The sequence below is a fragment of the Homalodisca vitripennis genome, chromosome 5 (assembly GCF_021130785.1).
Source record: "Homalodisca vitripennis isolate AUS2020 chromosome 5, UT_GWSS_2.1, whole genome shotgun sequence".
NCBI classification, from domain to species: domain Eukaryota; kingdom Metazoa; phylum Arthropoda; class Insecta; order Hemiptera; family Cicadellidae; genus Homalodisca; species Homalodisca vitripennis.
Window position 1 is genome coordinate 87,370,379 of NC_060211.1, and position 14,655 is coordinate 87,385,033.

A 14,655-nucleotide genomic window follows, 5' to 3' on the forward strand; every position below is an offset into this window, starting at 1 on the left:
ATTTCGTCTCTTTAATAAAAGCATTTTTCATTACATTTCTTTCATTCAGCAAAGATTAAATTAACAAGTTTTATGTAATAGCAAGACCAACAAATTAATTTGGGTAAGTTAATTATTGGTTGCATTGTTTACTCGCTTTGCTCAAAACATTCTTTTTGGTCAAAATTTTCAAACTGTGCTCTCTTACAACCTATAATAGAACATTTTTTACATGGAATCTGTATCAATTTCCTTCTACTTTTTAAATATTAAAATGAACAATATTTCAAGGCCAGCAAGCAGCAGGTGTAGGGTTTAAGTCAATTTTTAAAATGGCAGTAACCATTTTTTTTACTCAATCAAGAGAACGTAGATTTTTACTGATTAAAAAATTCTCCATAAATGTTATACATACTTGTGGGTTTCGTCAAATAAGTCATAAAAACCCATTTTTTATAGTTGCTTGGAGAGAATTTTTATCCTACTATTCTGATAAATAAATTCTGGTAAATCTTTCTGATATTTCACTGCACACAGTTTTGGAATCAGCTGTTTAGTAGAGCAGAAATTATCTGACAGGGTCAATGATTTTTAGACTGACGACAATGTAGCTTGATCCTCAGACTACACCAATAGTTATTGTTGTACAACTTTGTCCGTATGTGTGTGCAGGCCGCTGAGACTGACCAGCTCATTGGACAGTTCCCAGGTTGTGATGCCACGCACTTTGAGTGCAGAGGATTCGATGCCTCACAGTCCAGCCCTCAGTCAGCCAGCAGACGACGATGTAGCCTGGTCCTCGGACTACACCAACAGTGAAGAAGACGAGCCAGTCACTGAACATGTGAGTTATTCTGTAATTCTGTTGTGACACTGTTCTTTCCTGCATACTACACTTTGACTTCTTACACATTTGAGTTTACAACAAAATTAAGATTTCAGACATTCAAGATGTGAAATCTCAGAATAAGGATGGACTGCTTGCTTGATCTAATGGCTTGATCTTGACTTGTGATGGTAGGGAGGCAGATTCACAGCACTGGCCGACTACTGCGCTGTGGGCCACAGTGAAGTGAACATGCGAGAAGGGGATACTGTGGAGCTACTCAAAGAGGGCTGTGCTGGCTGGTGGTACATCAAACATGTTGGTGAGTCACTTGGAATCTGATATCCAGAATAATTCAAATTCTTCTAATAGCCTTTTATCAGGATAGTAACAAGGACTAACAATAAAATTATAAGTTATTCCACTGATAATGAAAATGCATACAAATACTACCCATACTTCAATAATTTTGAAGTTGTTAATTTATCTATGATCAAGTTTGCAGTAGAGCTGTTCTTCATTGGATTGGTATTTTTTCAAATTAAATATTTATCAGTTCAAGTCATTATTAAACAAATATAGAAATTATGTAATAACGAATGAAAATAATTAAATAATAAACCAATACAACATAGTATCAAAGGACCCAACAGAATGTAACGAAGCTAAAAATGCTGAAAATTCTTTGTTTGAAGGTTATTTTTGACGATGGAAGGATTGTGAAGGAAACAGGATTTTTCCGGACATTTGCCATCGTTCAGTGAAACAAGAAAACAGTGACACTACGTTTCGAGATCTGCAATCTGATCTCTTCTTCAGGTATGAAACCAACCAATCCAAAGTTAGTTCATTACATATTTTGGTACTTACTGAAAACTGTAATATTGTTTAACTTTCACAGTATAATAAATTTGTTTCAACCTGTTTATTCTGTTTTTCTCATTGCCATCTTGGTTATTCTTAAGACCAATGTTAGAATTCCTTGGACTAAGAGGAATATATTTACCAAGTTTTAAGTCTTCATGCAATATCTTTATGTAATGTTCTAATTAACTGAGGCATTATTGGATTCAATATAGTGGCTCTCATGTCTCTCTTCATTTTTTACATTTCTTAGCAATATGTTACTAAAGCGTTGTGGCACGCCTAAGTCAGGAATCACAACCTACATGTTGTTTGTCAACTTCACTAACACTAAAGACATGCACTTAATACAAAACTATATAGTATCAAACGGATCGGATATTTGTAATAAACCAATGCGGAATCACAATATGGTTTTAAGAAGTTCATCTCGCATGAACCAATAATAACGAAAGGGCCCATTCCTGTCCCCCTTCCCTTGTATTTACGCCATCTTGTTTTAGCCAGCCGTCACGATTACCATTGGCTAGTCCCTCTGGTCAGTCGTAGGTGGTTAGTAGACGAGTGAAGACGTATTGTGACCTGTATTCCGTAGTTTAGTTTTATTGATTGGTGTTTTGTATAGTTTTGTATTAAGTGCATGTCTTTAGTGTTAGTGAAGTTGACAAACAACATGTAGGTTGTGATTCCTGACTTAGGCGTGCCACAACGCTTTAGTAAGATTTGTTTATTTTAACCTAGTTTGTAATTATATATTATGTTAGTTCTTTACCTGAAGAAGAGATCAGATTGCAGATCTCGAAACGTAGTGTTACTGTTTTCTTGTTTCACTGAACAATGGCAAATGTCCGGAAAAATCCTGTTTCCTTCAATGCTAAAAATGTTCAATCTTTTATGAAACCAACCAATCCAAAGTTAGTTCATCACATATGTTGGTACTTACTGAAAACTGTAATATTGTTAACTTTCACAGTATAATAAATTTGTTTCAACCTGTTTATTCTGTTTTTCTCATTGCCATCTTGGTTATTCTTAAGACCAATGTTAGAATTCCTTGAAAAAGCCTATGAAAGTTCTTAGTTTCTAGAACTCGTGACCTGTGATGATAGCTTTCAGTTTGTAAAGAAACCTGGCTTCAGAAATCTCAAGACATTTAATCTGAGCTGCAAATCTCTTGGAGCTCCAGGCCTCAGTTAACTCCAAGCATCTGGAAGCTTTTGTCCTATGGGTGGTGTTAAACTCTTATACTTCCAAGTTTCAGTTAGCTCCAAGCATCTGGAAGCTTTTGTCCTATGGGTGGTGTTAAACCCTTATACTTCCAAGTTTCAGTTAGCTCCAAGCATTTAGCAGTTTTTTTCCATTGACAGCTCCTAATTTCTGGTAGCTCCAGACCTCTGTTAACTCTAAGCATCTCTGTAAATTGAAGGTTTTTCCTTTCGGGAGCTGATAACCTCTTGGTTTCTGGTAGCTCCTGACTTTCGAGAATAACCTACCTATTTGTTTTCCTGGCCTATGGGAACTATTAATGTATGGGTGCATCCGGCCACTGCAACCCCCAGTCTCTGAGAGCTGTGTGCCTCTAGGAACTCTGAACCATTCCAGGATAGTTATGTGAAAACAACACTAACTCTAGAGCTCCATATGCTTTGCTCTAAAGTTCATAATAACATTTTTCAGTTAAAAGTAATATTTTCACAAAATATTTAAATGTAAATTTTGATTATAATGTACAGAGTTAAAATTCTTGCAAGACAATAGACAGTCCTCCTTATTTTCATATTGATTAAAAACAGAGATAGCGCTAACACATTATTTATAATTAAAATTTGAAAAATTCGTAGAAACTTATATTAATCATTGATGATAGTGTGAAAGTCCTCCAGTCACAACAACTTATTAAAATATTCTAATATTTCTTTTATACCATGAGCTGTAGTACTGTTGATGTTGAAGTGCCAGACTGTTACTGAGTCCTTTCTCTTTCATTTCCTTTTACTAATATTAATCCCATAGACAGCTTTACTTTTGTTTCCTGTCTCAGCTGTACTCAAACCTAAAAATGTTTAAAACGTCTTTTAGTTGTGCAATTAGGCTTTTCATTTCACAATTTATTTAAAGCTTGCTGAGCTGTCCAGTGTGATCTGAGAGCCCACTAGTGTCAACTTTGTCCAAGTCCAAATCAGTGCATACTACATCTATTGAAGTAGCAGTGATTGAGGTTATCCTAGTTGAAGGCTAAGGAATCCTTGCGACGTTGAAAGTTGCAAGCATTTCAATTACTACATTGTTTTCTCTTGATTGTGTCTGCAGTAAGCAACAATTAGAACATGAAAGAAGAAGGATTTTTCTGGACATTTGCTTTTATTCAGAAAAAAACCAGTAACACTATGTTTTGAAATCTGCAATCTGATCGCTTCCTCAGGTGAATACATAACCTAACACATAACTACAGTACAATCGAGGTTAAAATAAAAATATCGTACCAGAGTGCTGTGACACGCATAAGTCAGAAACCACAAAAGCCATGTTGTGTATCTACTCTATGCACACTAACTCTAAACATCTACTTAATGAAACTAAACACTAATTATTAAAACTGAACTACAGAAATTTATGTCACTGAACGATGGCAAATATCCAAAAAAATCCTATTTTCTTCACAATCCTTCCATTGTTAAAAACTTGAAACAAAGAATTCAAACATAGTTGTTTAAAAGGACATTATTCAGTGTTGAGAAATTTATGCAAAGCTATGTCTGGCTTATTTATGTTCAAAAATTTGTTTAACCTATCAATCTTGTTGCTATATCTGTGTATATTCTGGTAAAATACTACTAATTTATTTACCATTTTCGATTTGAGATTATTTTGTATCTGGTTTGTATTATTGCACTTTGATCTAAAAAGTTATCAGCAATACATTGTGTATTGGAGGAAGTGAAGATGAGTTCTTGAGATAAGGGAGTCGTCTCATGGATGCCTTGTCCATACAAAGTGATATTTGCAGATGAACTTGCCATTGTTATGTGAACTTTGTATTCATCTATGTATCGGTTTAAAAAAACCTTAAGACCTTCTCCCTCCTCTTGAATTTTTGTTCCAAGGCATTCGTCTAGAACATCTGGACGTGGAGCTCTATCACCTTGGTTCAATAGATGTTATATAAATGTTTTCAATTAAAATTGTTTTCAATATATGGTTTATGCATAATCTATACCCCAATAATGGATTCATAAGAAGGTCATGGTAGTGAAATTTGTACTGTATTTTGCCCTATGTCTACAGTTCATTGGCTTAAAAGTATTATAGAACTATCCTTGGTTTATTTATTTATTCTTAACGGATTACACGTTGTCTCAATAATTAGCCATAAAAAAGCAATCTCAAGAGGGTAGGATTACCTACAGCTACTTAAAATAAAAATAATTGAATGAAAACAATAATAACAATTTTGCCATACTGGCAGTCACATTAAGCAAAGAGAGCATCTATACTGTAATATTAGAACAGAACAAAACAAAACTAGAAAATTTTCAACAATAAAGAAAATAAATTAGTATTCAATACACTAAAAGATAATAATACAATAGTAACAATAATATAAAGTACCTATAAATATATATTGTATGTGTATTTATCACACAATATAATGATAACATTACAATAATATAATAACAATTAACAGCAAAAATTATAGCAGAAACAACTGATTAACAATATAAGAATAAAACAGCAGCAGCAGTAGAATAACAGTAACAAGTTAAAAAAATATATATAATATAAAACCATAAGGTCCAATAAATCCATAGGACTAGTAAGATAGTAATGTTGGAACTTGAGCTCAGCCTTTTGCCTTAAATAGAGCTGAGAAACTAATTCAGGTTAACATTCATTCTTTAGAATGTTCATATTAGTTTAACCCTTTTACTGCCGACGTGCGCGATTGCGCACGCTGCCGTTTGTGCGAAAATCGCCAACGTGCGCTATAAAAGCCGTCTCGTATTTGTTTTATACTGGTTTTCAATGTTGTCCAAATGCATCGAAATTCAGCTGTGTTATTCATTACTATATGGACAACACACAGAAAACAGGTTTTATAATCTATGGAAGCCATTTTTGTTACTGAACTTCTTTGGTTATAACTCGAGTTTGGTTTGATGAGGTTATGGTCGATCTCATTAGTTGTGAGTTCCACTTGTGTTGTTTCGTGTTTTACACTTTATTTGACATTTATATTTGTAAATCTACATATTTTTACGATTAATAAAATGAGTACTGGAGGGAAGAGGAAGAGAACCAGGACTGTCTGCAAAAACTGTAAAAAAGGTGTTCATCCCACAAGTTTTGGGGAACACAAGTGCTAATCAGCAGGCCTATGAACCTAAAAATGTATATATATTTTTGTAAATATTGATCAAAGTGTCTTTTAACTTTAATTTTCTATTATGTATTATATTTTCATATCAATGGACAGTGATTTATGTATTATAAAGTGATGTATGTATTATAAAGCGATATAGTGTAAAGTTATGTATCAATAAACGTGTTATCTTGAAATTCGAGGATATTGCACCAATTTCAAAAATTCATCACAGCTTCAGTATTTTTCAAGGTATGTTCCTAAAACTTTTTGGGAATGTTTATATATAATTACTATACAATAAAAAATTATAATTATGGTGGTGGTTTAATATTTAAATATAGTTGTTAAAGTGCAAACTCAAAAAATAATTTTTATTTATTTAAAATTTTTGTTTCATGACATAATATATATATTTTTTAAGGACAGAAAATGTTTAAATTATTTTTTGTAGCAAATTACAACTTATAAGGAAAAAAACAAGATAAAGTTTATCAATTTATGATAAAAAATAATGAATCCATGATGTTTTTAAAAAATCATTACATTTTAGTCAATTTCAGCCCGGCATTTTTCAACAAACTAAAAAAAAGGTGTCCGGCAGTAAAAGGGTTAATAAACATCCATATACACCTAGGGTGCCAAGACGGCCGTTTAGAAAACTAACAAGCTCTAACTAAACAGAGCTCTAGAGATCCTCCCCCCTGGATAATGTGTTCAAAAATAATTCTCATAAATGTTTATGACTATTTTGATTTAAAATTGTCAAAACTTTTCACTAACCATGAGAAGTTTGGTTAGATGTGCGAAAATGTCTTTGGCTTGAGAGTTCTTTAACTAAAAGAGGCTCAGTAATTAACTATCATAGCTTTTAATAAAAATTCATGCAACTGTAGTACCTCTAGGTAGCTGTGTAAAAAATTAATTTTATTCTAGGATTCCAAAGGTGCTTGAGAACTATCTTCGGATAACATTTATTCTATAGAATATATGTATAAATTTAGTTTAAAACCTATGTTAACATAAGCCATTTAGATTACTCGTAAGGACATTTTTGACACTGAAGCTACAACCCCTTTGTTCTATTAAATTGTAGAATGTCCTTGCCAATATTCTTTAAGCTTTGTTTCTTAGATTGAAGTTTCCACAAACACAGTAGGCCTACAATAGATGTTAAATTTACCTTTTATAAAAAATCTTCCTAAAAACTATGGATAAATTAGAGAACATTCTTTATTTGCAGGTGGAGGGGGAGAGGAGGGTTGGGTTCCCGCAGCATACCTGGAACACTGTTCTCGCAAGACCTCCCGCAGCAGTCAGTCTGTCAGCAGTCAGGTGTCTGTCAGTACTGAGTAAACATAACGTTTTACTGACAATTGTTTCTGTTCTATTATGTCAAGTTAATGTTTTCATTAGAACGTTATTGTACAGTAGTTTCTTTGATTTTAATTTTGTAATTTTCTTTTAACTTTACATGTGTATAGTGTATATTAGAATTATTGTTATTATTTTATTTATAATATTTTATGAAAAGTGAATATGAAATTATTCAATTGTCCTTTATTTCCAGACTGATATTTTAATGTGTTAAGTTTAACTGTTGTTCTCAATGAACTATTTAAAGTTTGTTTTAAAACCTCTATACAACATATGCAGTACGTGTAATTTTACTATTACCAAATGCGTTATCATTAGTTTTTTTTTCAAGTGTGATACTAAATCACCAGTTTTATAGCTGTGTGCTCTTAAGTGCTTATTGGAGATAATAACCTTGCCAATTTGACAATAACTTTATTGCCACTTTATTGTTGGCATTTTCTTCTTACCATTCCAGATTAGTGCTGGTACGCAGTATACAAAATATTCATACATTTTTACTTTTAGTCTAATAGTGTAACATTTTTGTGTTTTTAATGTCAATTACTATACACATAGTAGTTATGTATCTGTAAGCACAGGTAGCTAAAACTATGGATTCTGCATTATACCAAACATAAATAAAAAGAATTACTCAGTATAAATGTTACAGTAACTAATACAGTATAAAAGTTGTAAGTAATAAGTATCATGCAGTTAAATGAATTCAAAATAATTTTGTGGTTCATTGTTATACTTTTGTATGTACAGTGGACAGACCCTTTTAACTCATTGACTGTGGCAAACGCCTTATGGCACTTAATCACTGTGAGAGTAGTCGTTCTCTCACTCAGTATAGACCAGCAGTGAAAGTGTTAACTCGGTTCTCAGGGCGGTAAAATGAATCTCATTGACCCTGTGTAGTGCTCCATTACCCCATTCTGTTAACATTAATGGTACTGAGAGATTGTTGGAAGACAGCAACAACAGAGATTATGGCACACAAAGCAATTTTGTAACTAAAGGTGCCAGAAACTGTGACAAGAAAAACATTGAGAGCCTGTAGTCATGTAGGAGCAATGGCTTACTCAGATGAAAATTGTCTATTTTGAGTAAAAAGAAAATAACATTTTTATGTCATAAAGTAGACAGTACAGTATAGTTTATAAATTTTGTTTTTTGTTGTATGAAAATATTTTAAAGCTGTCTTTTACAAACATTCTCCGGTTATAAAAGATTTTCACATTTATATCTGATCAGTTGCAGATTTGCCTGGACCAGCTTAATGAAGTTCTAATGTATTGAATTATTAGAATTAGAATTAGAATTATTCGGGTTTTTATGACACCAAAATTGCAATCAGTTTACTTTTATGAGTTAAAATCATTATCAATCATTATTGCTTTTCATTTTGATTTTTATATTCAAATTTTTCATGTTTTGTGAACTGGGAAACTTCTAATACATTGATGCCTAGTTTTCAAATCATGAGTAAATAAAAACCACAATTTATCAAATGTTATTGAAACATTTAGGGTCCATTTCAAAAGCTTTGAGAGAATCAGACAATTGTTCACATGAGGTGTCTTTTTGCTCACTTGTAAGGTCCTTGAGCACCATTGTTTAATAAACTTTCCTCGTGTCATAATGTTCATGCAAAATCTGTTGAACTGTTTCTCTGTTCAATTCTTACAATCCCTGGTTTATGTTCACATAGGACAAGAATATAAGGAAATCACTTTTTGCACTTAGTTCTAAAAGGTGCTTATTATCTCGTGAACCACACTAATAGTCAATCGACAGTCTTTTGGTATTAAATCTAAAATAATTTTAATATTTTTATTCGTTATTGACATCAAGGGCCACCATGGATATTTAATCATTTAACCCATTGAGAAAGTATTTATTGAGGCCTCTGCAGGGCATGTAGCAGCAATTAAAATGGGCAAAAATGTAAGACTTTGGTTAAAATATAAACAAAATTCATAAAAGATAGATCAATAATTTTTTTTAACTATGTCTTTACAATAAAATCTGTATTGAATAAACTAAATTATATAAGTGTAATAAAAGTATTAATGAAAAATGTTAATTTTGTACAAATTGTTATATAAATGTTTAAAAACAAACGTTTCTATTATTTTTAGTTATTTTCTAACTAACTTCAAATATACTTTACCTAAAATATTAGATCTATAAAAATGTTCATCTTTATATTTAAAATAATTAGCACAAAAATAAAATAAAGGAAATATAAGTAATGTTTTTTATGATTTTGCTGGACATATATTTCTTAAATTTATTCTTTCCTAGGAAATTCAGATAATTCTACTCACTGTACACAAAATTAGTTTACAAATAATAAAACATACTGTACAATTGTAAAATAATCTAAATAACCTTCATTATGAAGTTCAAGTTCTTCATCCTCGTACAACTGTGAATTGGCAAACAGTTATTGAGCATGAGAAATATTTACGTCAAATGCTTTCATCACTATCTCTGATATCAAAATTGCACTTTTAATCACTGTCTAATATTAAAGCAACAAATCAACACACCTTAACCTCGCATGTGGTAGCTGACAATCGGAAACAATGTCAAAGCACAGCTGGTCTATTCAGTGCTGCCAGTGACAAAACGAAAATAAAATGCAATTTCCTTTTAGTAAAAGACCAGTGAAGACAATAGCAACAATACCTAGTGGATATTTCCAGAACTAGAACAGCCCATAAGATAAAGAATGGCTAAACCTAGACTACATAACCATCTCGTAGCTCGGCATTCATCCTAGAATGCTTGGTATGTAACCAGCTCGTATGTCTACCCCAATGGGTAAAACCACTCAAAAACTTGAGTATGTAATAAACATTCATTACCTTACACTTTTTTAACAAATAATGTGCATCTGTATCGGATTTTGCAAGTTCCACAGAAAATGTCACATTAATCATTGCTCTTTCAATATGTAAAGCATTTTTCCAATAGAAAACTGATACACAGTCTGACTGAGTGTCTACGAGTAGCCAGATAGCGGTAATGGAAAAAGGAGTTTGTCCTGGTTATTTCTTAGCTAGGCCTTGTTTGTATTTATTGATTGATGTCTCATTTATGCAAATCTCAGTGAAAATTGTAAAACCTATAACTAAATGCAGTAGATAACTTTTACTAGACCAAAGTCCTCTTTTGTGCATATGACATAGTGCAAGAAAAAATATATAATGGAATATAAAGTTGTTAGAAATTGTGTTGTATGTTTAATATTGTTTATCTTAATGTAAGTCAAACATATACGTGTTAAAATAGTCAACTAATCAGTTTTGTAACTACACCTCATCACTGAATACGATCCCCTACAACATAAACGTAGCTCCATACCTCCTGTATCTTTGTTTAATTGTCATTTATACTTAGCATAAACAATAATGTTATACATTTTACTATTCTGAACCATTTTATTTGTGAGTGTTCCCCAAAATATTAATGTCACAAAGTTTTCAAGGAAAATTTTTCTTTTACAGAAAGTACGATTTTTTTATGATAAAATTCCCTACAAAACAGTATTTTGAGGAACACTGCATATATTTTATACTTTTCATTTAATAATATTACTTTAGAATACCTCATTAGTGTGAATAGTATTAATAAAAATTATTTGTATCTCGTGTAAACCATGTACATTTAAAAATGGGCACAGAAATAAAAAAAATTATTGTACATATTTAAAAGCTGATATTGTGTTAAAAAAAGTTGGCTGTGAGATATCCTATACCTATCCAATTTCTTCTTTGCATTGTCCACAATGTAGTCATGTGCATGTGTTAATTATGTTATAAATAAAATAATTCTGATTAAAGTGCCAAAATGTACCAAGATAAATGACAATTTTGAAGAGTTTTCATTTATTATCAAATAGTATTTAGCAAGCGGAAAAATAAGCAAAGTTACATCTTGACTAATAAACTTATTATTATTACCTAATTTAGATAATAATATATTAATTAATTAAATAGTATCATACAGTTTAGTTCTACAACAATGAATTGACTACTAGTGTTGCCAATTTTATATATATATATATACTTAATGCTTAAAGAGTAGAACAAGTATGAAAGGTAAGGTATTACATTAATATTATGAATATCTATGGTAGTTAATATATCTAAATGTAACATGACTATTGTGTACATATTTCAAGACATACATTAACGGATGGAACAAAATAACATCCCTCCTGCTACCATTCTTTCATTTGTTTCATGAGTAACATCTGTCTTCAGTTATATTTATTAGACTACTGATTTTTTGTAACTATTTTTTATTTTATACCCTCTTCCAAAATGGGGGAGCAACTCAAACTTTTGAAGTATCCATCTTATGCAAATTAAAGAATGCAAAATAGTAAACTCAACAATTTAAAAAAAATGAAAATGACCATTTAAACTTATAAATTTAATTGTTTTTTAATAGTACATAATAAAGGTTTTACAATCAAATCACATTGTATTTATGGGACAACATAAAGTATTATTAAGTGGTTCCTGGCTTCATTTTTCAGTTTGATGGGTCACAAGATGGAGTTAATATATCAATACTTTAATTAGTACTCCCCTACAATTTTAATTAATCTAAAATAATTTAAATAAACCGTCTTCAGTTTTCTACATGGAGCTTTTTGTTTATTTGCACTAATCAATGTTCACTGTATTAAGACAACAAGGGAATATTTTTTTTTTGCTTACAAAACTCTAAACTTGTAATTAACCACTATGCTGCATGTGGGCCAGATGCAGTTTAATTTGTAAATAATACTGGTTTTTGTGTTTGCATTCTACTTTGGTGGGTCCCAAAATATGTAGAAGTTGCTATTTGAAAGTTTTGAGTGAGGGATTTATTAAAAAAATAACTTATTTACTAGTCTTATGAATATCTCCCAAAGGCTTAGATATTTTAAAATTGTTGTTATGTCTTGAAATTATTGCCATAGACAATTAAAATATAAACAGCAGTAAAATTAAAAATTTTAATATTTCATGTCTTTTACATTACTAGTTGTATAATAGCTCTCTAATATATATTATAGTTATGAGTGAGATTTTTATAAGTTAAAAAGTATTTTTTACAATCATGTAATAAAAAATATTCTTCAGTTATTGTCACATATTGTAAGCGATGTTACTTATCAAATAAAGCACTTTTTATTTTATATCTATAAAATACAATTTTGATCTTGTTTTGGTTTTTATTTTTTTTCATCCAGAATAGTAAACTCTTAAATTAAACTATACACCAATCCTAAATAACATGTAATGTAAACCATTACTTGAACTTGAATTTGTTGTGTTAAGTTATATATAAAGAATTCTGTGATTTTTGTTTTGCCCTAGCGTTTTATGATAAAATAAGTTACTAAAAATTTTCTAGGAAAATAAGTTACTAAAAATTTGCTAGAAAATCTGTCAAGTTAAATTGTTGTACAATTATACAATAAATAGTGAACACATGAGAAATATTGTTAATTTATTGTATATTGCACTGTTTGTTATGTTTGTTGCATTCATAACTGGTGTGCATTTATATATTTCCATGTTGTTACTATTTCTTAGTGTAAATTTCCAGAAAAGGAACATTTAGAAAAGGGCTTCCTTGGCTTTCAGAAGTGCATATAAATTTGCATTCTATGTCTTGTACATATATTACATGTTTTTACATGAATTTTAATATTTTTATAAAAGTATGCATAAGATGTGTCTCAAGGATAAGTAATGCCTTGCACATATTAATGGTAATTTTGTTATAAATTTCATCAGTCCACATTTTTTGTTCTTTATAAGGTCTAGGAAAAGTCTATTACTATTCTTCTTTAAAAGCTTTGTCTTCTTATCCAAATACTAGATAAATGTGGTTTCTATATCTTTATGTTCTGCTCACTGTTAAAAAAAATAGTAGAAAATTTCAATAACAGAAATATCTTATTTATTATTATATTGGAGTACTGAGGCAAGACATTTTAGTCTAATAAATTTCATTACTGAAAAAGACTTGTGACAAAAGAAAATTTTGAAAATTTGTATTAAAGTTTTCCTATGTATTTAAATATAATGAACAAAATTCTTTTGTTCAAAATTTTAATTTACATGTAATGTAAAACTGCAATTAAAAATAGGAATCCAAACAACACAACCATTCAAAACTTATCAGAACTATCTGGTATTATGGGAAAAAATTGTTATATTTAAGAGGGGAAGTATCGGGTATGTGAAGGGAGAAAGTTTGTGCCAGATTCTGGCACTATTTATTCTTTACGAGTTGATGACTTGTTGGGAAGTTGTGTGTAGAGGTTCAGGGAACACCCACAGGAAACAAATAAAACTGATCAACGTTCTAGAAATGTCAAACAACCATTGGCAAATGGTGTTTATGAGAATTCAAAACAATGTTCAAACGTTCTATTGTTGTATAAATGTGATCATTTTAGTGTTTTCTAAATTTTTTTTTTAGTTTTGCATTAACTTATATTTGTAATGAGTAGAATAACATTATACATCAAAGGAAAAAAAATAAACTTATAGTAAAGTTGTATTTTTACAGCTTTTTTTAAATTTTGTTGGGCTAATTAATTAAAATGAGTGGACATAGTTAAATTAAATCAATATTTTCCATTAGTTACAATTGTTTTTGAGAAAATGTTCTATAAACTTCCAAGGAATCAATAATAAAAGTACTACTAACTTTTACCTCGTTAAACTAGATTCTAAAATGTTCAAGGCTTTACTTTTTATGAAAAAAAAAATAGTAAACTTAAAAAGTACAATTTCCATTCCAGTTTGAACTGCCAAGATTGCTCTGACTAATATATGATGTGTTTTGTAAATATGTTTGTGTAGCTCATAGTGGACAGTTGTGCTGAACCCAATCATAACTTTACCGCTTACTACAGCTTATTCGTTATTTCTACTGTTGAATTATTTTGTAAAAGTTTCACAATGTGTTATTGTGTAAAATTAGCTATACATCAGAAGTATTGTGCTATAACTCATAGGTAGTTCCTACTGATTGTGCAATATTTTATTTGTTGTTCTGTGGATGTTGGTGTGTGTGTATTTTGTCAGTTGTACTTTTAATGTAAAGTGTTGAAACTATTGTTGCTGGTTTTATAGTTTAAAGTTTATTTATTTAATATTTTACTTTATTAATCACTCTGTCTTGAGTATTTGTCGGTTAACAAGTGAGAACTTAATTTCTTTTTTTTTCTTTTCTTTTTAACTTT

At 30.5% G+C, this 14,655-nt stretch overlaps 1 protein-coding gene across 3 annotated transcripts in view; it reads left to right on the top strand.

Moving 5' to 3' along the window:
• Positions 1 to 13,931, top strand: part of LOC124362473 (guanine nucleotide exchange factor DBS-like) — a 108,418-nt gene extending 94,487 nt beyond the window's left edge. For all 3 annotated transcript variants that reach the window (XM_046817006.1, XM_046817007.1, XM_046817008.1), the window contains 3 exons: positions 652 to 823; positions 1,001 to 1,127; positions 7,273 to 13,931. In XM_046817006.1, the coding sequence (XP_046672962.1) occupies positions 652 to 823; positions 1,001 to 1,127; positions 7,273 to 7,385 (412 nt within the window). In that variant the 3' untranslated portion in view covers positions 7,386 to 13,931. The remainder of the gene's footprint in view (positions 1 to 651; positions 824 to 1,000; positions 1,128 to 7,272) is intronic.
• The last annotated feature ends 724 nt before the right edge of the window (positions 13,932 to 14,655 follow it).